At 45.6% G+C, this 25,743-nt stretch overlaps 1 protein-coding gene across 1 annotated transcript in view; it reads left to right on the top strand.

Moving 5' to 3' along the window:
• Positions 1-25,743, top strand: part of LOC144686007 (15-hydroxyprostaglandin dehydrogenase [NAD(+)]-like) — a 121,827-nt gene that overhangs the window by 80,961 nt on the left and 15,123 nt on the right. The window contains exons 2-5 of the mRNA XM_078551124.1: positions 7,899-7,993; positions 12,793-12,916; positions 14,872-14,978; positions 22,501-22,597. Of these exons, the coding sequence (XP_078407250.1) occupies positions 7,901-7,993; positions 12,793-12,916; positions 14,872-14,978; positions 22,501-22,597 (421 nt within the window). The 5' untranslated portion in view covers positions 7,899-7,900. The remainder of the gene's footprint in view (positions 1-7,898; positions 7,994-12,792; positions 12,917-14,871; positions 14,979-22,500; positions 22,598-25,743) is intronic.

The raw sequence follows: 25,743 nt of genomic DNA, 5'->3' as shown, positions 1-25,743 counted from the left end.
CCATCCTCCTTGTCCTGTGAAGCTGTATCTGTGGAGGTCACAGGAAGAGGGGAGTCAGGTGGGCTGGTCACACCTAGAGTCACCTGGGTGGATGGCACCGGAGAGTGCACATGCTGATTCCTCTCCTTATGGGTGCCCGGGAGCCCCAGGCTGACTCCGTGAGTGGAACAGGTGGCTGGAGTGAGATCGAGCTGACCAACACCCCTCTCGCGTACACATTGTTGGAGGTCAACTATGGCATCAGCGATGGAGTTCAGCCCGCGCAGCAGTGCAGGAGTGATGTCCTGGACCAAGGTCTCCATGGTCACCACCATCGAGCCAGTGTTGACCTCGGTGCATTGCAATGCCGGCAATATCACCTCAGCCTGAAGACAGACTCCTCCATCGTGCCTTGCAATCTGAGGAGTGCAGCGTACATCTCTTCCTGATGTTCCTGTGCTTGCCTTTGCAGCACCAGCAACTGTGGCATGACCGGGTCCAGAGGCTCGTCATCTGACTCGGACTCAGCAATGTTCTGGCCTCCAGCAGTCCTCTGAGTGCCGGGGACCTGGGAAGTCCCTGCTCCAACTGCTGTGGATCAGAACGTGCGATGTGCTCACCAAATTATGATCCCAAGGCTACTCTAAAGCTAGGTCCCACTGAGGTGTGAGTCTCTGCGCTGGTGAAAGGTGTGGGTGAGCGCTGTGACGGGACTTCAGGGAGGGCGCCTTCAGATTCCTCTTCAGAGGCTTCTTTGTAGCTTTCTTGGAGGCTCTGGATCATGGACTCCGTTGGCTACTTCCCAGATGTGCCGGTAAAAGCAAGGGGAGATAATTAGTGCATGGCAGTGGCCTGTGAAAGAGGACACATCACTCACAGAATGGTTATCTGATGGATGTTGCTCTGCTGGATCCTCACTTGGTAGAGCAGCGGCGACCTCACCATCAGCACAGGACCGGTCCCGGTCATCGCTGGCCAGCTGGATGGCTCTGTTTTCAAATTCTGTGAGAACATTGAATTCTGGCATCCCTCCACTTGTCTGCGACCTTTCCCTCCTGTTGTGAGCCAGTTTGTCCTGCACGGATAGAGATGGGGGGAGTGTATCCGGACGCCTGCCGGGCCAGATGATAAGTATGCCTGCCCTGTGTGGGTGGTGAGTGGTCCCATGGACGGGATGAGGACAATGACGGTGAGTGTGAGAGAGTGAATGGTGATGTCCCTTACACTGGCAGTGAGTGAGGGCCCTGTGGATGTGTGATGGGTTTGTGAGTGTGTGAGTTGGGAGTGATGAAAAGAGTGACTTAACCTGGCGGAACGGAGGAGATCATTCATCCTTTTGTGGCACTGGGTGGCTGTCCTCCTCTGCAGGGCGTTCGTGCTGACCACCGCTGCCACCATCTCCCAAGCAGGGTTGGTGACATTGCTTCCCATCCTCCGGTCAGAGCCGGGGTACAGCACATCTGGCGGGCCTCCACGGCATCCAGCAGTCGCTCGAGGGACCCGTCGTTGAAGCGGGGGGGCTGCAGTCTTTTTTCCCCACTGGCCATGTCTCCCGGGCAGCGGTGGTGGGCCGGTGGCGATGTGCGCTTTGCTGGTGGCTGCCTTTTAAAGATGGCAGCAAGCGCGATGCAACAGCGGGGCGATGGATGGTGAGCGGGCGAATGACAGCCCACCCACCAGGGAAACGGCATGTTTTGTGGGAGTGAATGTATAATGAGGTTGGCTTGGAAAGATACGACATTTAAACCCGCCATTTTCATCAGCCAATAGGACTCCAGGCCGGACGTCCACTGCCGCACTTAGTGCAATTCTGAGAAAATTCAGCCCGATATAACATTTGTCTTCCTAATTGCTTCCTTACCTTCATGTTATCTTACAGTGAATAGTGAACAAGAACACAAAGTCCCTCTGCATATCAGCATTTTTCAATGTTTTGGAGGAGACAATAGTTTAGTGGTAATGGTACTGGGCTAGTAATCTAGAGGCCCAGGCTAATCCTCTGGGGACATGGGTTCAAATTCCCACTACAGCAACTGGTGGCATTTGAATTCGAATAATAGAAATAATATCTGGAAGTGAAAGCTAGTCTCAGGAACAGTAATCATGAAGCAATTGTTGTAAAAAGCCCAGCAGGTTCAAAGAAATCTGCTGTCCTTATCTGGCCTGGCCTACATTTGACCCCAGACCCGCCGTAATGTGGTTGACACTTAACTGCCCTTTGAAATGGCCTAGCAAGCCACTTAGTTTAAGGGTAATTAGGGATGGGCAGCCAAAGCTGGCCTTGTGAGTGATGCCCACATTGCATAAAATAATAAATTACAAAAACTCTCACCTTTTAAGATGTATTCTGCTTTTCCAATGTGGTTAATTTCACACTTCCTCATATTATGCTTCATCAGTCACCCAGTTACCCAATAACTTCACCAGCCTACTTCCCTTTGCAGCTCCTTTACATTTGCCTCAAATGTGAAGAGTTGAGACCCCAGCACTGGTTCCTATGGCACACTGCTCAATACATCTTGCCAACCAGAAAGTGACTCATTTATACCTGCTCTCTGTTCCTGTTAACTAGCCAATCTTCTGCCCATGCCAATATGTTACCCCTGCACTATAAGCTTTTATTTTCTGCAATAACCTTTGATGTGGCACTTTATCAAATGCCTTCTGAAAATCCAAGCACAGTACATCCACTGGTTCCCCTTTATACACATGTTACTTCTTCAAAGAACTCCAATTGGTTAAACATGATTTCCCTTTCATAGAACCATGTTGACTCTACCTGATTACCTTAAATTTGTCTAACTGCTGTTGTAACGCTTTAATAATAGCTTCTAACATTGTTTCTATGACAGATGTTAAGCTAACTAGCCTATAATTTCTTGCTTTCTGTTTCCCTCCTTTTTTGAAGAAAAGAGTTATAAAAGCTATTTCTCACTATAATGGAACTTTTCCGAATCTAGTGAATTTTAGAAAATTAAAACCAATGCATCAACTATCTCCCTCACCACTTCTTTTAAGGCCCTAGGATGAAGTCCATCAGGACCCAGGGACTTGTCAACCCGCAGTTCCAACAATTTACTAAGTACTACTTCCCTGGTGATTGTAATTTTCTTGAGTTCCTCCCTCCCTTCCAATTCTTAATATACAGTTATTTCTGGGAATGTTACTTGTATCTTCTATAGTGAAGACCAATGCATACACGAATATACATGAACATTCATCTGCCATCTCCTTATTTTCCATTATTAACCCCCCCAGACTCACTTTCTATAGGACCAACACTCACTTTATTAATTCTTATCTTGTTAAAATATCTGTAGAAACTCTTATCTGTCTTTATATATCTAGTTAACTTTCTCTTGTACTCTAATTTTTCCCTTTTAGTAATCTTTTAGTCATTTTTTGCTGTTTTTGTATTTTGTCCAGCCTTCTGACCTGCCACCCATCTTTGCGCAATTATATGCTTTTTCTTTAAGTTCGTTACTTTTTTTAGTCAACCACTGATGGTGGATCCTCCCCTTGAATTTTTTCTTTCTTGTTGGAATGTATCTATTCTGTCTATTCTGAAATGTCTCCTTAAATGTCCACGACTGCATCTCTATTGATCTATCCCTTAACCTAAATTGCCAGTTCACTATCGTTGGCTCTGCTTTCATGCCCTCATAATTGCCCTTATTTAAGTTTAAAGTATTAATCTTAAACTTACTCTTCTCTCCCTCAAACAATGTAAAATTCAATCATATTATCATCACTGCTACCCAGGGGCACCTTCACTATGAGGTCATTAATTAATCCTAACTCATTGGGCAATACATGGTCTAGTATAGCCCGCTCTCTGGTTGGTTCCAGGAACATGCTGATCTAAGAAACTATCCTGAAAACATTCTTTGAATTCCTCATCTATGCTACCTTTTCCCATCTGATTTTACTAGTCTATGTGTGGATTGTGTTATGGCGTGGCAGATGATGTGCACCAGGCAGACCAAATCCACAAGTGAAACTTGGCAATGCTGTCACAACAGTTTTGCAATTTGTACTTATTATAAGGTGTGTGCACTGAATTCAGAAGTAATGAGTCCACTAAGACCTTAAGAGATTTAAAAAAATTAAATTTAAATATTTATTAACAAAAGAAAAGATTTTAAGCACATATATAAGACTACAATCACTTAATGTTGTAACAAATCCTAAAAATCCTAATTAATCTGACTCCCAATTACACAACCCCCTTTAAGGCAACAGTCCAAAATAGGTTTAAATTTTAAAAGCAAACCAGCAAGTTACCATGGTACCCACTTGACAGTGGAATTCCCAAAGGCTTTTCTCCAACTTTAGTTACTGGACAAGCAGACAATGCACAAATGGCTGGAGGTTTCCCGAAGGCTGTTTCACACACTCCTGTTAGATCTTACATGACCACCAACATAGCCTTTCATTCTCTTTTATAAATGTTTCTCTCTATTTAATCTGTAAATTCCATTGTTCCATATGTCTTTGGAAATGTACTTTTCCCATAATATAAAAACTTCTATGTTGCCAATATTGTCAGTAACCTTTGGGAAAAATAAACACACTGCTTGGTCTTGCTTATCTGGCGAGTTGTAAACATCCTAACATCCCTTTGAAATCCAAACAACTCGTTCACTTATTCACTTGGCAGCTGCTTACTTGGACGCTCCAAATGACATCACAGAGCAACATGCTCAAACAGCTCTGAAGAAGTCATATGGACTCGAAATGTTAACTCTGTTTCTTCCTCCACAGATGCTGTTAGGCCTGTTGAGTTTTTCCAGCATTTCCTGTTTATGCTCAAACTGCATATGCTCGGAGCAATGCACAGCATTGGCAGGAAATGCAACCACATCAGAGAGGGGAGGTGCAGGGAGCAGAGGAGTAGAGAGGGCAGCAGCAGAGTGTAGCATCAGAGCAAAGGAGCCCGCAGGGGACACTATCCATGATGGTATACAGGCAGAGGCTGAACTTAAAAGACCTGCATTTATAAAGCGCCTTTCACAACCACCAGACAACCCAAAGTGCTTTACAGTCAATTAAATACTTTTGACGTGTAGTCACTGTGGTAATGTAATAAAAGCAGCTGCTAATTTGTGCACATCAAACTCTCACAAACAGCAATGTGATAATGGCCGGACCTGTTTTTTGTAACATTGATTGCAAGAAAATATTAGCTAGGACACCAGGGATAACTCCCTTGCTCTTTTTCAAAATAGCGCCATGGAATCTTTTACATCCACCTGAGAGGGCAGACAGCACCTCGGTTAAACACCTCAGTCAAAAGACAGTACCTCCAACATTGCACTGCTCCTTCAGTACTGCCCTTGGAGTGGCAGCTTAGATTATTGTGCTCAAATCCTGGAGTGGGATTTGAATCCACAAACTCTCCAACTCAGGATGCTACCACGGCACTACAGTTGATACACTGAATTTCCTTGACATGTTGGAACAATTATGTCTCAGGAGACTCAGGGTTGGCACATCAGGAGATGGCAGACAACTGCAGCCTCTTATGAAGAAGACCGACTCCTCCCTGGGCCTGGTGCTGAGCCATTACCAGTGACTGTCAAGGCGACCACTGCCATCATCATTTTTGCCTCCAGACCCTTTGAGGGCTCTGTTGGAGACTTATTCTAGGATCTCCCTGTCAGTGGCCCACAAATCCATAAGACTGGTGATTAACAAATTGTTTGCCAGGGTTGGCAATTATGTAAACTTCGCCTACAATGACACCAGTCAGAATGGGTAGCTGCTCAGGTTTGTATCTTTCGTTGGATTTCCACAAGTGCAGGGTGTCTTCGACTGCACAAACACAGCAATGCTGGCACTACCACCCACCCCCCATGAATCAGGAGTATTTGTCAACTACAAAGTCTCCCACTCATTAAATGTGCAGCTGGTGCACAACCACACAAGCTATTTCTGCAGCTGTGTGCAAAATCATGCTGGGGAGCTGCTTTGTTTTAACCTAGTTCAACCAGTTCCCTGGTTTTCCTAGCAGGTGTGGCATGAAAACTAACAACTCCCCAACAGGCCCAACCTGACCAGACCCAACCCCTGCCCAAAGGCCCAGCTCTCACCCCTACACACCCCTCCAGGCCTGACTCTCACCCCCACCCCAAGCTGACCCTCTCCGCCCCAAGGCCCAGCTCAACACCCCCCTCACCCCCAAATGACCTCAACCACCCCCTTCATGGCCCAACCCAAAACCTCTCCCTCCCCCAAGGCGCGTACCAAGCGCCCCACCCAAGCCCGATCCGATTCCCCCATCCCCAGGCCCCACCTGACCGCCCCCCCACCCCCCCCAAAATCCCCCGGCGAAAACACAACAGCCCCCCAAATGACAATGCTCAACTAACAACCCCAACCGCCCCAGTCCGTCCCAACCCCCGCCACATATGGACTCTCACCCCCACCACCCCCGCCCACAGGCCTGACTCTAACCATCACCAACCCCCACAGGCCTGACTCTCACTCCCACCATCCCCAGGCCTGACTCCCACCCCCGCCACCCCCCCCCCACCCCACCACCCCACCTGGCCTGACTCTCATCTCCATCCCCACTTACAGGCCTGACTCTCACCCCTCTCCCCAGGCTGGATTGTAACTTTTCTGGCTCACAGCAGCTAGTTCCACAAAAAAGAGGGCCTGGTCTTTGTCCCTTCAACAGTTGCCCTCGATGCTGGGACTCGGGGACATGCTGCGCTCCCTGGATCTTGCCCTGCCTGAGTCGGAAGATTGGGTGAGACAGCATCGAAAAAAATTTCGGGTAAGAAAGTAGGGATGGAGCGGCAATCCGACTCTGATCGCTACTCCGAGGAAGTCCAAACTGTGCAATCAAGAGCTACCGTGTACTCCCACTTTCCAACTCTTGGCCTGTAGGCCCCTAGGTTCCAACACGTCAAGTGTTAATCCAAGTCAAGCATATCCATATCCCAGTGTTTAAACAGGATGAGGGTTTCTGGCTCTACCGTCCTTTCAGTGAGTTCCAGACCCCCAGCATCCTCAAGATGAGAAGAAAATTACCCCTCATCTCCCCTTTTAATCTTTTTACCAATCTCTCTAAATCTAAGATAAAAGCAAAACACTGCAGGTGCTGGAAATCTAGAACAAAAACACCTGGAAAAAACTCAGCAGGCCTGACAGCATCTGCGGAGAGGGATACAGTTGACGTTTCGAGTCCGTATGACCCTCCATCAGAACTAAGACATATAGAAATGAGATGAAATATAAGCTGGTGGAAGTGGGTGGGATAGGTAGAGCTGGATAGGGGGCCAGTGATAGGTGGAGGCCAAGAAGAGACTGCCAAAGACGTCATAGACAAAAGGGTGTTGACTGTGGTGAAATTATCTAAAGGATGTGCTAATGGGGACATTAAGGGTAGAAAGCAGGACAAGCAAGTGGCAGATAGCCCTAGTTGGGGGTGGGGGGGGTGGGGGAGAGGGATTGAAATGGGCTAAAACAAGACCAAGAGTTTTTCCAGATATTTTGGTTTTTGTTCTCTGAATCTAAATCCCATCTGCTGATCGAAATCAATATTCAGCTCCCTGGGCTGGCCACTCACGTCTCCTGGGGGAGGAACCCAGCAGTGCAAGCAATGACATTGGACACCCCTTCACCAATCTGTTAATGTTTGAAGGCAGAAATTGCACTTCAGGTTCGGCCCAGTTTCTGCCCGCCACCAAAGAAACGTACAGGAAATATAAGTGCAATTGGAGATCGGGTGCACAAGATTGGAAGGCTGCAAATCGCGGATTCATTAGAACAAGGGGGTGCGGTCTTTATATATATATATATATATCTCTCTCTTGAGATTGAGATAAGCACGTCCGGCTGGTATTAGTCATTACTTAGAACTCTTCTAGACGCTGCACTTGGTCACAAATTCCATTGCTGCTCCTGTTCCAGAATGGACCTGAAAGGGAAAGTTGCATTGGTGACTGGCGCTGCCCAAGGGATTGGGAAAGCGATCGCTGAAATATTGCTGAAGAACGGGGCGAAGGTAACTCTTTAGTTTTCCGAAGATAAAAGCAAAAAAAAAACCCAAAAAAAACACTGCGGATGCTGGAAATCCAAAACAGCGGAGAGGAACACAGTGAACCTTTCGAGTGTGTACCCTTAGGGTCGTGAAGGCTCGAAACGTTAACTGATTTCTTCTCCACCGATGCTGCCAGACCTGCTGAGTTTTTCCAGGTAATTCTGTTTTTGTTTTGGATTTCCAGCATCCGCAGTAGCTTTTAGCTTTTTGTTTTTATAATCATGTGGAGCTCCTATCACAGAATCGGAGAATGCAGAAGTGGCCCGTCCAGTCTGCATCGACACCTGACCTACCTACCCAATCCCATTTACCAGCACTTGGCCCATAGCCTTGAATGTTGTGACGCGCCAAGTGCTCATCTAGTTACTTTTTAACCAGGGAGTGTATTCCAGACCGTCACCGCCCTCTGGGTAAAAACGTTTTTCCTCACATCCCCCCTAAACCTCCTGCCCCTCAACTTGATGTGTCCCCTCATGACTGACCCTTCAACTAAGGGGAACAGCTGCTCCCTATCCGCCCTGTCCATGCCCCTCATAATCTTGTACACCTCGATCAGGTCGCCCCCCTCAGTCTTCTCTGCGCCAATGAAAACAACCCAAGTCTATCCAACCTCTCTTCAAAACTTAAATGTTTCATCCCAGGCAATATCCTGGTGAATCTCCTCTGCACCCCCTCCAGTGCAATCACATCCTTCCTATAATGTGGTGACCAGAACTGCACACAGAACTCCAGCTGTGGCCTCACCAAGGTTCTATACAACTCCAACATGACCTCCCTCCTTTTGCAATCTATGCCTCGATTGATAAAGGCAAGTGTCCCATATGCCTTTTTCACCACCCCACTAACATGCCTCTCCGCCTTCAGAGATCTATGGACACACATGCCAAGGCCCCATTGTTCCTCAGAACTTCCTAGTGTCATGCCGTTCATTGAATACTTCCTTGTCAAATTACTCCTTCCAAAGTGTATCACCTCACACTTTTCAGGATTAAATTCCATCTGCCACTTATCTGCCCATTTGACCATCTCGTCTATATCTTCCTGTAGTCCAAGACACTCAACCTCACTGCTAACCACCTGGCAATCTTTGTGTCATCCGCAAACTTACTAATCCTACCCCCAAATAGTCACCTATGTCGTTCATATAAATGACGAATAATAGGGGACCCAGCACAGATCCCTGTGGTATGCCACTAGACACTGGCTGGCTTATAGTGGTAAACTTTTAATTTTAATCAGTTAACTATAAAGTAAGACAAAATTAATTAATTAGAATAAAAAAACTAAAACCAGTTTGATAATTTATTGTACATTTAAATCAGTGTTCAATCATTTAATCGACCTAAGGGATAAAGTTTAAACTGAAAACAATTGATAGTAACTCTAAAGGGTTCTGAATTTTTCTGTAAACTAAAATCTGAGATATATTCATAATAACAGGTAATAGTAATACCCACCTTCCATGGGTAGGTTCCAGGCGGTACCTGAGACTGCGAGATTAAGGCCAGTCTGGGGGACCCCCGGCCATTCCAGGAGGGTTGGTGACCCTAGTTTGCCCACTTTGTCCCATTTGCTTCTGAGAAGGTCTCATATTTGTGCCATCTCTAAAACCGTCCATTACCATGTCTGCAACATCATTTGACTTTGCCCCCACCTCAGCTTTTCTGCTGCTGAAGCCCTCATCCATGCCTTCGTTACCTCCAGACTTGACTATTCCAACACACTCCTGTGGTCTCCCATGTTCTACCCTCCATAAACTTGAGGTCATCCAAAACTCTGCTATCTGTGTCTTAACTCGCAGCAAGTTCTGTTCCCCTATCAACCCTGAGCTCATTGACCTGCATTGACTTCGGGTTTTGATTTTAAAATCCTCATCCTTGTTTTTGAAACCCTCTATGGCCTCGCCCCTCCTGACTGACCTGAGTTCCTTTCGGCCACATGAACTGACCCGAGCTCCCCTCGGCCAGGTTGACTGAGCTGAGCTCCCGTCGGCCACCATTAGACGTGGGAGCAGAGGTAGGCCATTTGGCCCATCATGTCTACTCTGCCATTCAATGAGATCATGGCTGATCTGATAATCATCAATTCCACTTTCCTGTCTTTTCCCCATAACCCTTGATTCCCTTACTGATTAAAAGTCTGTCTATCTCAGCTTTGCATAAACTTAACGACCCAGCCTCTATAGCCCTCTGCGGTAAAGAATTCCATAGATTGACTATCCTCTGAGAGAAGAAATCCCTCCTCATCTCTGTTTTAAATGGGCGAACCCTTAGTCTAAGATTATGCCCTCTGGTCCTAGACTCTCCTGCAAGGGGAAACAACCTCTCAGCACTTACCCTGTCAAGCTCCCTAAGAATCCTATATGTTTCAATAATGTCACCTCTCATTCTTCTAAACCCCAATGAGTACAGCCCCAACCTACTCAACCTCTCCTCATAAGAAAATCCCTCCATACCTGGGATCACCCAAGTGAACCTTCTCTGGACTGTCTCCAATACCAGTAGATCTTTCCTTAGATAAAGGGACCAAAATTGTTCACAGTATTCTAGGTGTGGTCTAACTAGTGCCTTTTATGGTTTTAGCAAGATTTCCCTATTTTTATACTCCATTCCCTTTGAAATAAAGGCCAACATTTCATTTGCCTTCCCTATTACCTGTTGAACTTGTATGCTAGCTTTTTGTGATTTATGCACGAGGACCCCCCAAACCCCTCTGTGTGCAGCTTTCTGCAGTCTTTCTCCATTTAAATAATATTCAGCTCCTCTATTCCTGCCAAAGTGCATAACCTCACATTTTCCCACATTATATTCCATCTGCCACGTTTTTGCCCACTCACTTAACCTATCTATATCCTCCTGTAGACTTTTTGCGTCATCCTCACCACTTGCCTCCCCACCTATTTTTGTGTCAACACTTGACGATAGTGCATTCACTTCCCTCATCCAAGTCATAAATATATATTGTAAATAATTGTGGCCCTAGCACTGATCTCTGTGGCACTTCAGTATTTACAGGTTGCCATCCTGAAAGTGCTCCCCTTATCCCAACTCTCTGTCTTCTATTAGTTAGCCAATCCTCTTATTCAGTGGCCTTGTGTGCGGTAGCTTTTTGAACACCTTTTGGAAATCTAAATTTATTACATCTACTCATTCCCCTTTATCTATCCTGCTTGTTAACTCCTCAAAGAATTCTAATAAATTTGGTCAGGCATGATTTCCCCTTCATGAAGCTATGCTGACTTTGCTTGATTATATTATGCATTTCTAAATGCTCTGCTATTACGTCCTTTATAATAGACTAACATTTTCTCAATGACAGATTTTAAGCTAACTGGCCTATAGTTATCTGTTTTCTTTTGTCTCCCTCTCTTTTTGAATAAGGGTGTTACTTTGGCAGTTTTCCAGTCCTCTGGGACTTTTTCAGAATTTAAGGATTCTTAGAAGATAGCTACCAGTGTATCCATTATCTCTGTAACTACTCCTTTTAATGTCCTAGGATGCAACCTATCAGGTCCAGGGACTTTTCGGCCTTTAGCCCCATTAGTTTCCCTAGTACTTTTTCCCTAGTGATAGTTACTTGTATTTATTTCCAACTCCCGCAAACCCCCCCCACCCCACCCCCTTTTGCCCCTTGATTATTTGGTATTTTGGAATGCTATTAGTGTCTTCTACTGTGAAGACTGATGCAAAGTATCTATTGACCTCCTCTGCCATTTCTTGGTTCCCCATTATTATTTCCCCAGCCTCATTCTCTAAGGGGCCTATGTTCACTTTGGCCTTTCTCTTCCTTTTCATATATTTAAAGAAGCTCTTACTGACTATTTTTATATTACTTGCCAGTTCATCCTCAAAGTTTACTTTCTCCCTCTTTATTTTTTTTGGTCATCTTTTGTTGGTCTTTAAAACCTTCCCAATCCTCTGGCTCACCACTAATCTTTGCCACATTGTATGTTTTTTCTTTCAATTTGATAATATCCTTAACTTCCTTGGTTAACCATGGTTGGTTTATCCCCTTTATAGAATCCTTCTTCTTCACTGGGATATATCTTTGTCGTGAGTCATGAACTATTTTCTTAAATATCTGCCATTGTTCATCAGCTGTCTTTTCTGCTAAACTCCTTCCCCAGTCCACTCAGCGTGCAACTCCAGCATTCTATTATAAGTTGCACTCAAGTGCTAAGCCGCACTGAGTTGGCAACTTATATATGCTCTTAACACAAAAGGTCTAGTTGAATCACTTAATGAGGCTCGTGTTTTGGCTATGTTTGTAATTAAGCTGCTCTTTCATTGGAACCCTTGAGAAAACCCTGCTTAAGGCTGGCAACTATAGAATTTAAACTGTAGATTTCAGTTTAATGCCAACTACAAACCAAATTAGGTTTGTACGAAATCAAAATTTAGACTTTCTTACCGAACAACTACACGCACTCAGTCCTAGCATATTGACTGGCCCGAGCTGCCCCCCCGGCCACAGTCGGCCGGCCCGAGTGGCCCCCCGGCCACGGTCGTCCGGCCCGAGCTGCCCCCCACCGGCCACAGTCGGCCGGCCCAAGCGGTCCCCCAGCCACGGTCGTCCGGCCCGAGCTGCCCCCCTGGCCACGGTCGGCCGGCCCGAGCTGCCCCCCTGGCCACGGTCGGCCGGCCCGAGCTGCCCCCGGCCACAGTTGAACTGAGATTTTCCTCTTCACTCGTTTCAGATTTCCAGCAAATCCAGATTTTGTTTTTGAGTCCTTTGGATTGAAACCTTGTTTTGACCTCCTTTAGGTAAGTCTGTTAGATATCAACGTACAAGTTGGTGAAGCAACTAAAGCTGCCTTTGAACAGACCTATGGAGCTGAGAACATTTTGTTTCTTCCGTGTGATGTGATGACTGAAAGTCAATTGAAAGGTACAGATCCAAACTTTTATTTTAACAATATTACCCGGAATCGTTGAACCTGACTGGTTTCTAAACACACACTCTTGTTTATCAAGGGTGTTACAATCACCTGGTATTGGTGAGCAGTTGGCATTGGGAAATACAGTCCTATATAGAATATCCTTAAATATTATCAACAAAGAGCATATTATCACGCCGCCACTGGCTTATTAGTCAGATGGGAGAATAAGGAAGAAATTGTGTTTTGTAACCAGTCAGTGAGAGCAGGAGTGAATGTACAACCTGGTGTGGATCAATTAATTGGGAGTGAGATTTCAGCATTCCACCCCCAGTCTGTGATCAGGCACCAGTTGATGCTGCAGAAGCTTTTCTCGGTCCTTCTGCTTCAGGGTCTTTGAGTCTTGCTCTTCCTGGTTTAGGGTCTCAGTGCTCCTGGTTTAAGGTCTTAGGGTCTCAGGATGTTGGCGCTCCTGGTTTAGGGTCTCAGGGTCCCGGTCTTCCTTGTTTGGGGTCTCGGTCCTCCAGGGTTAGGGTCTCGGGGTCTCAGGGTGCTGGCGCTCCTGGTTAGGGTCTAAGGGTGCCATTGCTCCTGGTTTAGGGTATCGGGAGGTTGGTGTCGCTGGTTTAAGGTCCCAGGGTGTTGTTGCTCCTGACCTAAGGTCTCGGGGTGTCAGCACTCGTGGTTGAGGGTCTCGGGGTGTCGGCGCTCCTGGTTGAGGGTCTTGGGGTGTCGGCGCTCCTGGTTGAGGGTCTCGGGGTGTCGGCGCATCTGGTTGAGGGTCTCGGGGTGTTGGCGCTCCTGGTTGAGGGTCTCGGGGTGTCGGCGCTCCTGGTTGAGGGTCTTGGGGTGTCGGCGCTCCTGGTTGAGGGTCTCGGGGTGTCGGCGCTCCTGGTTGAGGGTCTCGGGGTGTCGGCGCTCCTGGTTGAGAGTCTCGGGGTGTCGGCGCTCCTGGTTAAGGGTCTCGGGGTGTCGGCGCTCCTGGTTGAGGGTCTCATGGTGTCGGCGCTCCTGGTTGAGGGTCTCGGGGTGTCGGCGCTCCTGGTTGAGGGTCTCGGGGTGTCGGCGCTCCTGGTTGAGGGTCTCGGGGTGTCGGCACTCCTGGTTGAGGGTCTCGGGGTGTCGGCGCTCCTGGTTTAGGGTCTCGGGGTGTCGGCGCTCCTGGTTGAGGGTCTCGGGGTGTCGGCGCTTCTGGTTGAGGGTCTCGGGGTGTCGGCGCTCCTGGTTGAGGGTCTCGGGGTGTCGGCGCTCCTGGTTGAGGGTCTCGGGGTGTCGGCGCTCCTGGTTGAGGGTCTCGGGGTGTCGGCGCTCCTGGTTGAGGGTCTCGGGGTGTCGGCGCTCCTGGTTGAGGGTCTCATGGTGTCGGCGCTCCTGGTTGAGGGTCTCGGGGTGTCGGCGCTCCTGGTTGAGGGTCTCGGGGTGTCGGCGCTCCTGGTTGAGGGTCTCGGGGTGTCGGCGCTCCTGGTTGAGGGTCTCGGGGTGTCGGCGCTCCTGGTTTAGGGTCTCGGGGTGTCGGCGCTCCTGGTTGAGGGTCTCGGGGTGTCGGCACTCCTGGTTGAGGGTCTCAGAGTCTCTTCATTTTTTGGCGTAAGTCTCAGGCCTCTTTCCTAGGGCAGAAGAACAGGGCAATGACTTGGGTTTCCTTAATGGCTTGGTGTTGAATTCCCTCTGACCACCCAGGTTTACCTGTGAGGGAGGGGAGGATGCTGTTCCTGTTTCCAAGTGTCACCTGTGAGGAAACTCCAAAATTCGGGGTCAGCGAACAAGGGGATTTGTTGGCATGGTTCCACATGGGTCCTGGGCAACCACATTTTTTAGGGAAATGATCAGGGGAATTCACTCAATTATTCACATGTATAGAGCGGCCTTGAGATTGACGTTACTGACATTGTGAGTTCCTCTGAGTAAAGTGGTTGGTGTTGGGACACAGAATTTGCAAATAAGCTCCATTCACTATCTTTTCCAGGTTCTTTCAGCAAGACTCTTGAAAAATTTCAGAGATTGGATGTGGTTTGTAACAATGCAGGGATCGTTGATGAGGGAAATTGGGAGAAATGCCTCAGTATAAATCTGGTACGTGTGAATTGTATATCAATTAAGCTTAATTATATGTAGGTAATAGGCATTAATTGGCATTTCACTTGAGCACATATAAAGAGACTTTTATTGAGACTGTGGTGTGGTTGAGTTTGGAGGTGAGTGATTTGTAATGTTTCACTCTGTAAATAAATGTCGGACCAAGTAAAGATTGGCTCCAGTAATATCCTTGACCTACTGGTTCTCTGGATTAGAAAAGTATATATTCCTGTGTAGGTTGCTGAGGTTCAGGGGAAGTAGGCTATTTACTTATTCCCTCACCACCTGATGTACCTTGATCTGACAGCTATGTCCTTCAGGACTCAGTCAGCTCAGCCGTGATGGTGATGCTGAGCAGTCCCGTACCACAACTCATGGGCCTAACCACTGCTGATGGACATTGAGATCCTCACACAGAGTATGTTCTGTGCTCTAGCTTTCCTCAGACCAAGTGATCTTCAACATGGAGATATTCTGATCTGAGGTTGCGGAGGATGCTTGTGGAAAATGGAGGGATGGAAGATCTATGGAGTGACCTGCAAGAATTTCCCCTGATCTCGTTGATCTGACAGTGTGACACTGGTGTAGAAGATTAACTGCGATCTTATTGAGTGGCAGAATAGGCTTGATGAGCCCATGGCTTACTCCTGCTATTTCTTATGTTCTTATGACGCTTCATGCAACATGCAATGAATGTTGAGGCCTAGTCTGATGCTCACTTACCATGTGTAGAGATCTGTTCTGCCAGTGGGACAGGAAATGCCCATGAATGGTGATGGGGCATTCTGGCATGTTGACTTATAGTTACGATTCAGTTATTATAAATCCCCCGGCACCCTCCTGGTCAATTTAACCTTGATAGGAATCTTAATAGGTCCTAGGCTCTTAAACAAGTGGGCTGCAGAGATAATAGATGTATTGGTTATAATCTTCCAAAATTCCTTAGATTCTGGAAGGGTCCAAGTGGATTGGAAAATAGCTAATGTAACACCTTTAATCAAGAAAGGAGGGAGACTGAAGGCAGGAAACTACAGGCCAGTTAGCTTAACATCTTCCATAGGGAAATTGCTATTATTATTGAGGAGGTTATTGCAGAATAATTAGAAAATCATAATTTGATCAGGCAGAGTCAACATGGGTTTGTGAAATGGAAATCATGTTTAACTAATTTATTAGAGCTTTTTGAGGAAGCAACAAGCAAGATGGATAAAGGGGAACCTATGAATGTGCTGTTCTTGGATTTCCAGAAGGCATTTGATAAGGTGCCAGAACATAGGTTACTACACAAAATAAGAGCTCATGGTGTAGGAGGTAACATATTACCATGGACAAAGGATTGGTTAGCTAACAGGGAGCAGAGAGTAGGGATAAGTGAGCCTTTTTCAGGTTGGTAAGCTGTAACAAGTGGAGTGCCACAGGGTTCAGTGCTGGGACCTCAACTATTTACCATCTACATCAATGACTTGGATGAAGGGACCGAATGTATGGTAACTAAATTTGCCAATGAAGCCGAGATAGGTAGGAAAGTAAATTGTTAAAAGGAGGTAGAGAGTCTGCAAAGGGACAGAAACAGGTCAAGAGAATGAGCAAAAATTTGTCAGATGGTGTATAATGTAGGAAAATGTGAACTTGTCCACTTTGACAGGAGGAATAGAAAAGCAGCACACTATTTAAATGGAGAGAGATTTCAGAACTCTAAGGGACAGAGGGATCTGGGTGTCCTGGTGCATGAATCATAAAAGTTATCATTATGCAGGTAAGGCAAGATTAAGAAGGCAAATGGAATGTTGGCATTTATTGCAAGGGGAATGGAATATAAAAGTAAGGAAGTTTTAATGCAGCTGTACAGGGCCTTGCTGAGACCACATCTGGAATACTGTGTACAGTTTTGGTCTCCTTATTTGAGTAAGGATATAGTTGTGGTAGAAGCAGTTCAGAGAAGGTTTACTCAATTCATTCCTGGGATGAGGGACTTATGAATAAAGGTTGAACATGTTGGACCTATACCCATTGTAGTTTAGAAGAATGAGAGGTGATCTTATTGAAACATCTAAGATCCTGAGAGGATTTGATAGGGTAGATGCCAGAAGGATGTTTCAACTTGTGGGAGAGACTAGAACCATGGAACACAGTTTAAGAATCAGACGTCTACCAGTTAAGACAGAGATGAGGAGAATTTTTTTCCTCTCAAAGGGTCGTTAGTATTTGGAATTCACTTCCAGAAAGCAGTGGAGGCTGGGTCATTGAACTTATTCAAGGCAGAGTTAGACAGATTTTTGATAGACAGGGGAGTCGAGGGTTGTGAGAACAGACAGGAAAGTGGAGCGGAGACACACCCAGTTCAGCTATGATCTTATTGAGTGGAGGAGCAGTCTTGAAAGGCTGAATGGCTTACTCCCCCAAAGTCCTGTGTTCCTATAATAGGTTTAACTTCCTATCCAATAGTACCCTGGTGCATTCTCCATGGCAACACATGGACCAATTACAGCCTACCCCCTTTTCTCATGCAGTATAAATTGTTGCTCCCTTTGAAATTTGGCATTCTTGTGTCTGTCCTGATAAGCGTAAGACGAAAAGCTCAAGCAGCACGTCTCCTTTTTCTGCAGTACTACTAAGTGACTATTTGTAAAACAATCTTTATATAAAAAAATTAAACAAATCAAGCACCACTAACTTAATATTATAGTTTGTCAAGACTCAGAGTATAAACCCAGTTCCCCTTTTACTTCTGAATTCCACCCAAGAGTTCCCTTATACATTACAAGGTCTTGAGGGTTCATTTACTTCTCCTTTTGGAACCAAAACAAGTTTACCACAGCTCTCCCAATTTCTGCTCAGTATTTCATTTATATTCTGAGGTATGAGATTTCATGAGGATCCTTCTATTAGCTTTTGACTCAGTGACCTTCCAACTTTCCTTCAAAACCTCACAACTGTTTTCTGTTTGCAAAGGACAGAGCCCTGCAAATGAACATATGTAGCTTCTTGCAAGCGTAAGTGAGCTGCATTGTGAGCCGCGATTGGACAACACTTGCTGAACAATCCAGAGTATGCTAAGAATTACACTAACAACCAATTTAAGATTATCCGTTGGACTGACAATATAGCTCACTTATGTTAGCTAGAAACTACATATATTTATACACAGGGCTCTGTCCTTTGCAAGCAGAAAGAGCCTGTTTAAGTTTTCTTACATTAAGCCTGACCTTATTAAATAAACACAGGTTACCCTTTGAACTGTAGTTACCCCAGGTCTTTATACCAGTTTCACAACCAAGTGTCTCCATTTATCTGCCGTTTACAATTCAATTCCTAAACTAAAATTTATTTTGTAAAACATATAAACTATGAAATCAGATATTCGCCACAGCTGGAGACCAACTCTGCTTCAATGAGGAGAGCATGCCAGGTGCAGCACCAGGCATACCAACTTGGTGAAGCAAAATCAGAGGACTACATGCATACTAAACAATGGAAGCAGCATGTTATAGACCAACAAGCAATGGATCAGACCAAGGCTCTGCAGTTCTGCCACATCCAGTCATGAATGGTGATAGACAATTATACATCTAAAGTGGAGAAGGCTCCGCAAACATCCTCATTCCCAATGATTGGGGGTGCCCAGCTCATCACTGCAAAAGGCAAGGCTGAAGTATTTGCAGCCATCTTCAGCCAGGAGTATGGAGTAGATGATCAATCTCAACCTCCTCCTGAGGTCACCAGCGTCAGAGATGTCAGTCTTTAGCAAATTTAATCCTCTCCACGTGATTGCAAGAAACAGACACTTAGCATACTCTGGATTGTTCAGCAAGTGTTGTCCAATCGCGGCTCACAATACAGCTCACTTACGCTTGCAAGAAGCTACATATGTTCATTTGCAGGGCTCTGTCCTTTGCAGAGTGTACTGGATAAGACAAAGGCTATGGGCCCTCATAGCATCCCAACAGGGAGCATTGGAGATTTGTGCTTCAGCAATAGCTGAGCCCTGAGAAAAGCTGTTCCAGTAGAACTACAACATTGGCATCAATGTAACAATGTGGAAAATTACCCAGATATGTTCACTCCACAAAAAGCAGGACAAATCCAATCTGGCCAATCAGCCCATTCGTCTACTTTCAATCATCAGCAAAGTGATGGAAGGTGTAATCAACAGTGCTATCAAGTGACACTTACTCAGAATAACCTGCTCACCGATATTCAGCTTGGGTTCTGCCAGGGCCACTTGGCTCCAAACCTCATTACAGCCTTGGTCTAAACATGGACAAAAGAGCTGAACTCCAGAGGTCAGGTGAGAGCGACTGTCATGAGATCATGGCAGCAGTGTGGCGTCAAGGGCCCTAGCAAATTTGAAGTAAATGGGAATTGGAGGGAAAACTTTCCATTAGCTGGAGTCAAACCTAACACAAAGGACGATTCTTGTGGTTGTTGGAGGCCAATCCTCTCACCCCCAGAATATTGCTGCAGGAGTTCCTCAGGTTAGGGTCTTGAGCCCAACAATCTTCAGCTGCTTTGTAAGGGACCTCTCCTTTATCATAAGGTCAAGGTGGGAATGTTCACTGATTGCACAGTATTGTGTATCATTTGTAGCTCCTCAGATACTGAAACAGTTTATACCCGCATGCAACAAGACTTGGACAACAATCACTTGGGCTGATAAGTGGCAAATAAAAATTTGCACCACGCAAGTGCTAGGCAATGGCCATCTCCAACAAGAGAGAATCTAACCATCGCCCCTTGATGGCATTACTTTCACTGAAGTCCCTTTTGTCAATATCCTGGGGGTGGTTACCATTGACCAGAAACTGAACTGGACCAGCCATATAGATGCTGTGGCTACAAGAGCAGATTAGAGGTTGGGAATTCTGCAGGGAGTAACTCACTTCCTGACTCCCAAAGCCTGTCCACCAACTACAAGGCACAAGTCACGAGTGTGATGGAATACTCTCCACTTGCCTGGATGAGTGCAGCTCCCATAACACTCAAAGCTCGACACTATGCAAGGCAAAGCAGCCCGCTTGATTGGCATCCCATCCACCACCTTCTACATTCACTTCCTCCACCACTGATGCGCAGTGGCAGCAGTGTGTACTATGTACAAGATGCACTGCAGCAACTCACCAAGGCTCCTTCGACAGCACCTTCCAAACCCGCAACTTCTACCACCAAGAAGGACAAGGGCAGCAGATGCATGGGAACACCACCACCTGGAAGTTTCCCTCCAAGTCACACATCATCCTGATGTGGATCTATATCACCATTCCTTCACTGTCAGTGGGTCAAAATCCTGGAACTCCATTCCTAACAGTACCTACAGCACTTGGACTGCAGCAGTTCAAGAAGGTGGCTCACCACCACCTTGTCAAGGGCGATTAGAGATGGGTAATGAATGTTGACCTAGCCAGCGATGGTCACATTGCATGAAAGAACGAAAACTTGCCAAGCCTCCTTCGAGAGCACCTTCCAAACCTGTGACCTCTACCACCTACAAGAACAAAAGATAGCAGGCACATGGGAACACCGCAATCTGAAAGTTCCCCTCCAAGTCACATACCATCTTGACTTTTGAGGCTCCTTCATAGTTCGTTTGGTCAAAAGTCTGGAACTCTGTACCTAACAGTACTTTCACCAAATAGATTGCAATGGTTCAAGAAGGCAGCTCATCACCACCTACTCAAAGGCAATGAGGGATGAGCAATAAATGCTGGCCTTGCCAATGATGTCCACTTTCCAAGGACGAATTTTTAAAAATCCGTCATTGATAAATATGGTGAAAATTGGGGCCCCCGAACAAATCTCTTGGAAACACCACTGGTCACATCCTGCCAATAATTTATTCCTACTGTCTGTCTCCTGCCTCCTAATCAATCGCCTGTGCATGTCAATGAGCTACCACCAATTCCAGATTGATTCCAGACAACTATTGCCTTATACCTACTTATCATCAGCATTTTGCCATTTTCCTTTAGGTTCCTATTTTTAAATGTTGTTGACCTTTGTTAACTTTTTATTTGCCTGCACATTATCAGGAAATTATGTCAATCCAGGGGTCTGTCTGTCCATCACCCTCTTCAGCATCTTTCCATTGAGGGTAAACTCCCATTCTTCCAATTTCCTCCTAAATGTATTACTCCAAACCTCAACACATTAACTTAGGTCTGCACCAGTAAGTCCATCCCACTAACCATTCCGTCTGATTCTACTAACCTGCGGATCTATCCAACTAACCAGTCTGTCCATCCCATTAACCAATCTGTCCATCAAACTCAACAGTCTGTCCCATTCTATTGACCTGTTAATCCAACCACTAGCCAGTCTGCCCATCATACTAATCAGTTTGTCCATTCCCCTGAACAGTCTGTTCATTCCACTGACAAGCCTGCCCACCCGAGTAACCAGTTTGTCCATCCCATTTATCAGAATGCACATTTCACTAATCTAGCTGCACCCTCCCACAGCATTTTACAGTTTATACCTCTGCTATTGCCTGAATATATCTCTGCTCTGCTACTGCTTGAATGTACACTTGCTGGTAGAACTTGCATGTAGTTACATGTATATCTCTGTTGTTACAAAACTATCATTTTTTCATAATGTTGTAAGCTTATGGGTGTGGATGGTTCTTGCTGTGTGACTGATTTAATTAGAATAGAGATGCTTAGACTACAAGATTGGAAATATCAAAAGAGTTAGGTATAAAGCAGACTTTTGAAATGGAGATTGATAAACTAGAGTATAAGGGACAGTAGCTAAGTGGATAACTAACAAGGTAATGAGGGCAAGGTTATTATGTTTATTTTTCCCAAAAGGAGAAAAGGGCCAGATTGACAACATGGAAGATTTTTATATTATGGGAAAAGTAAATTTCCAAAGACATGTAGAACAATGGGAATTTATACCTTAAAGAGAGAGAAACATATATAAAGAAGGATGGAAGGTTCTGTGGGTGTGACCATGTTACATCTTGAAAGGTACACCATGTAAAGCAGCCTTGGGGAAAAACCTCTAGCCACTTTTGCAGAAGTCTGCTGGGTCCAGTGACTAAAGTTGTGTTAAAAAGCCTTTGGAATTCCACTGTCGAGTGGGTGCGTGTGGTAACCTTGCTGGATTACCTATTTAAATTTAAAATCTATTTTGGACTGTTGCCTTAAAGTGGCTATGGAGGTGGGAGTCAGGTTAATTAGGAATTTTGGAATTTGCTATAATATCAAGTAACTGTAATCTCATGTCTGTATTTGAATTCTTTTGTTAATAAGTGTTTTAATTTAATTTTTAAAATCTCTAAAGGTGTTAGTGGACTCATTACTTCTGAATTCAGTGCACAAATCTTCTCACAATAAATACAAATTGCAAAACCATTGTGATAGTATGGCCAAGTTTCCCTTGTGGATTTGGTCCAGCTGGCACATCATCATCTACCACATCATAACATTGTACTTTACCTCAACCTGTGCATTTTTGTTCTGTTATCTGAATTTGCCTGTTCTTTGGTGATTCCTGTACTTAACTGCTTGTATTGCAGGTCAGTGTGATCAAAGGAACCCACCTGGGCATAGAGCACATGAGTAAAGAGACTGGAGGTGCAGGAGGAGTGATTGTTAATATCGCCTCCATGGCAGGTAATCAATAAAAGAACAATTGTTTATCAATGGGCTTTGTTGTAAGTGTTTCATGTGGATACAGGAAAACATCCACTTGGGACAAATTAAGTTTTTAACAAAATAAGTTTTACATAGGATTTACAGCAAGGAAACAGGCATTTATGCTCGATATGAGCCTCCACTCACCTGCTACATCTCACACTGTCATCCAGTTTATCTAGCTACTCTTTAATTATTTTTAGCCTTAGCCATTCTGTGTGGTAGCAAGTTCACATTTGAACCACTATAAGTAAAGAAGCTTTTCCTGAGTTGCTTATTGGATTTATTAGTGCCTGACTAATAATTGGCCCCTAGTTTTGGACTCTAACAGAAGTGGAAACAGTTTTTTTCAAGCCTCCCATATCATAACCTCTTCATCGATCAAGTTAATTCCTCAGTCTTCTCTTTCCTAGAGATAAGGGCCCCAGCCTAAGACTTGATCACAAAAATTTAGGCTGACACTCCCATTGTAGTACTAAGAGTACGCTGCACTGTTGGACATGCCATCTTTCAGATGAGACATTAACCTGGGGTCCCGTCAGCCCTCTCAGGTGGACACAAAAGTTCCCATGGCACTATTTCAAAGAAAGGCAGGGGAGTTATCCTCAGTGTCCTAACCAATATTTATCCCTTAATCAACAACACAGAAAATTCATAGTATCTGGTTATTATCACATTGCTATATTTGGGATCTTGCTGTGTACAAATTGGCTGCCTTGCTTTCTAAGTTACAACAGTGACACATCATAAAAGTATTTCATTGGCTGTAAAGTGCTTTGTGACGTCCTGGGTCATGAAAGGCGTTATGTAAATGCAATCATTTCTTTCTGCAAGAGAAAGTGTGGAGATGCATTCCTATGTGAACTCCTTCTCTGCATGGGTCTGCTCTGACTGCTGCTGATCTGCGAAATTCTTTTTCTTTCATGCGAGCGTTTGTTGCCCATCTCTAATTGCCCTTGGATTGAATGGCCTGCTCGGCCATTTCAGGGGTCAGCTAAGGGTCAACCACATAGCTGTGGGTCTGGAGCCACACATCGGCCAGAGCCCAGGTAAGGGTGGCAGATTTCCTTCTGTAAAGGACATTAGTGAACCAGATGGGTTTTTACAAAATCCATGGCAGCATTGTGGTTGCCACTGAGACCAGCTTTATATTCATTTATTAATTAAATGTAAATTCCACCTGCTGCCATGGTGGGATTTGAACCCTTGCACCCCAGAGCATTAGCCTGATCCTCTGGAATACTAGTCCAATGACATTGCCACGACACCACTGTCTTCCCTTATGAGTGTTCCATTTGGATTGCTAAATAGAGTTTCATAGAATTTTGAATCAGATAAGCAAACGTGTATTTTATTGATGTATGGTGTCTTTGTATAATGTGGCCTTTCTGTAATGCGATAATAATGGCAACAGGGTGTTTCATGAGCACAGTTGAGATGGTGCAGCCACTTCAAGCATCGTGCCAACATTCCACTGCCTATGGCAGCCTACAAGAGGCTGGAGCAACACTGCAATCCTCAGTGCACTCGTGGCAGTATGCCTGGATTGTGACAAGGTGTCTGACGGAGGTCAATCTTCACAGTGGGTATTGCCTTCATGTGGGAGGTCAATTCTGATTCCGCGCTGCAGTTTTTCCACACAGCCAGTCGTTCATGCAAGACAAGTGTTGATGCCTCTTCATCATACTCAGTCCTCAGTGTCACATACATCCTCATGGCACAGGCATCTGTAACTCTCACTGAAGGATGCAAGGCTGCTGTTCAACTCATCTTTCAATGGACCTCAAACTTCATGAGTACCTTAATCTGAAATCTGAAATCTCACGAATATGCCTCCGTTTGGAGTCTCCCAGTTTCTCCTGATGCCTAGCCTTGGCATTTGTGCTCCCAAAAATGCTGACAGTCCATCTAGCCCTTACGGACCCAGATCGTTAATAATAAAGAGCAAACATCAGGTGAATTGCAGCCTCGCTCTGACCGCATTTCAGGGGTATACATTTTCATCCCAACAGTCTGATATATGCGCACAGAAACTGGGCACACCGATGTCATTGTTAATTGCAAATAAGCATTTCGATTGGCCATCTGAGAGCTGGCAGAGGGTTAATGGCAGGAGACGCTAGCCAGACCTTATGACCCAGCATTGCATCCTCCCATGTTCACGTCAGCCATAGGGGGCCTCTGCACACAACTCCTTGGTCGCACACTTTTAACCACCCAGCAGGAAACGCAAGGACCAACATGTGTCAGCGAGTTCGAAAGCATAAAAAACATGGAGGTGGGAAGGTGGGCACTAATCTTGGGGGTGATGTACAGATGTACGCATGGGCATGAGATAACACTGTAGGCAGACAGGAGCGCATAAGAGCTCAGAGATTGAGATTGGAGGTAAAGCACACTTAAGACTGATGGAAAGTACATGCAGGACAATGAAATGTGCGCATCCACATTTTATCATCTAGGATCCACATTGAGCACTCTACAGTGCAAAAGCATCGGGGGACTAAAGCAGCCTCCAGGTTCCACACTCATGACTCAACATCAGATGAACCTCTGGTGCAGGTCTCAGAGATGCCTTGGCCAACCACAAAGTTCCTTGAGGCTGACGCTTCCCTCATGTTGATACTGATCACAGAATGGACAGAGACTGTTATGAGATGGTTCTACACACCATAGAGCTGATGCACATGATGGGACATCTGCAAGGGTGAGGGGAAAGGAATCTGTGACACTTGAATGACCATGAGGAATATCAACAGATAGAAGAGGCATACACAACGTGAGAAGTGGAACGAGTGGAAATCTATTTACATTTGTGCAAACACCATGCAGGTTATGAACACACATGCAACCTTTGTACTCCGAGTATTAATTTTTCTAATCCTACCACTATGTCTTGGTGCATCCCCGACATTCACAGCTGAAGTGGAGGCAGCTTGCTGACTGCTCTGCCCTGTTGTCTGTGATGACCTTGGCGGGCATCCTCTGATAAGACCGAGACTGGAGGGCCCCGGCTTGCTTTGGGTCTCCTGTTGTGGGGCAGGTGGAGCTGTAGCTGACGGGGTCACAGGCAGAGGGGATTGGGATCAGCTGGACACTCTGAGTCACCTGGGTGGATGTCCCAG

This window comes from Cetorhinus maximus, chromosome 10, assembly GCF_964194155.1.
Source record: "Cetorhinus maximus chromosome 10, sCetMax3.hap1.1, whole genome shotgun sequence".
Taxonomy (NCBI): Eukaryota; Metazoa; Chordata; class Chondrichthyes; order Lamniformes; family Cetorhinidae; genus Cetorhinus; species Cetorhinus maximus.
The sequence above is the reverse complement of the archived record's forward strand: the minus strand, read 5'-3'. Positions and strand labels throughout refer to the sequence as shown.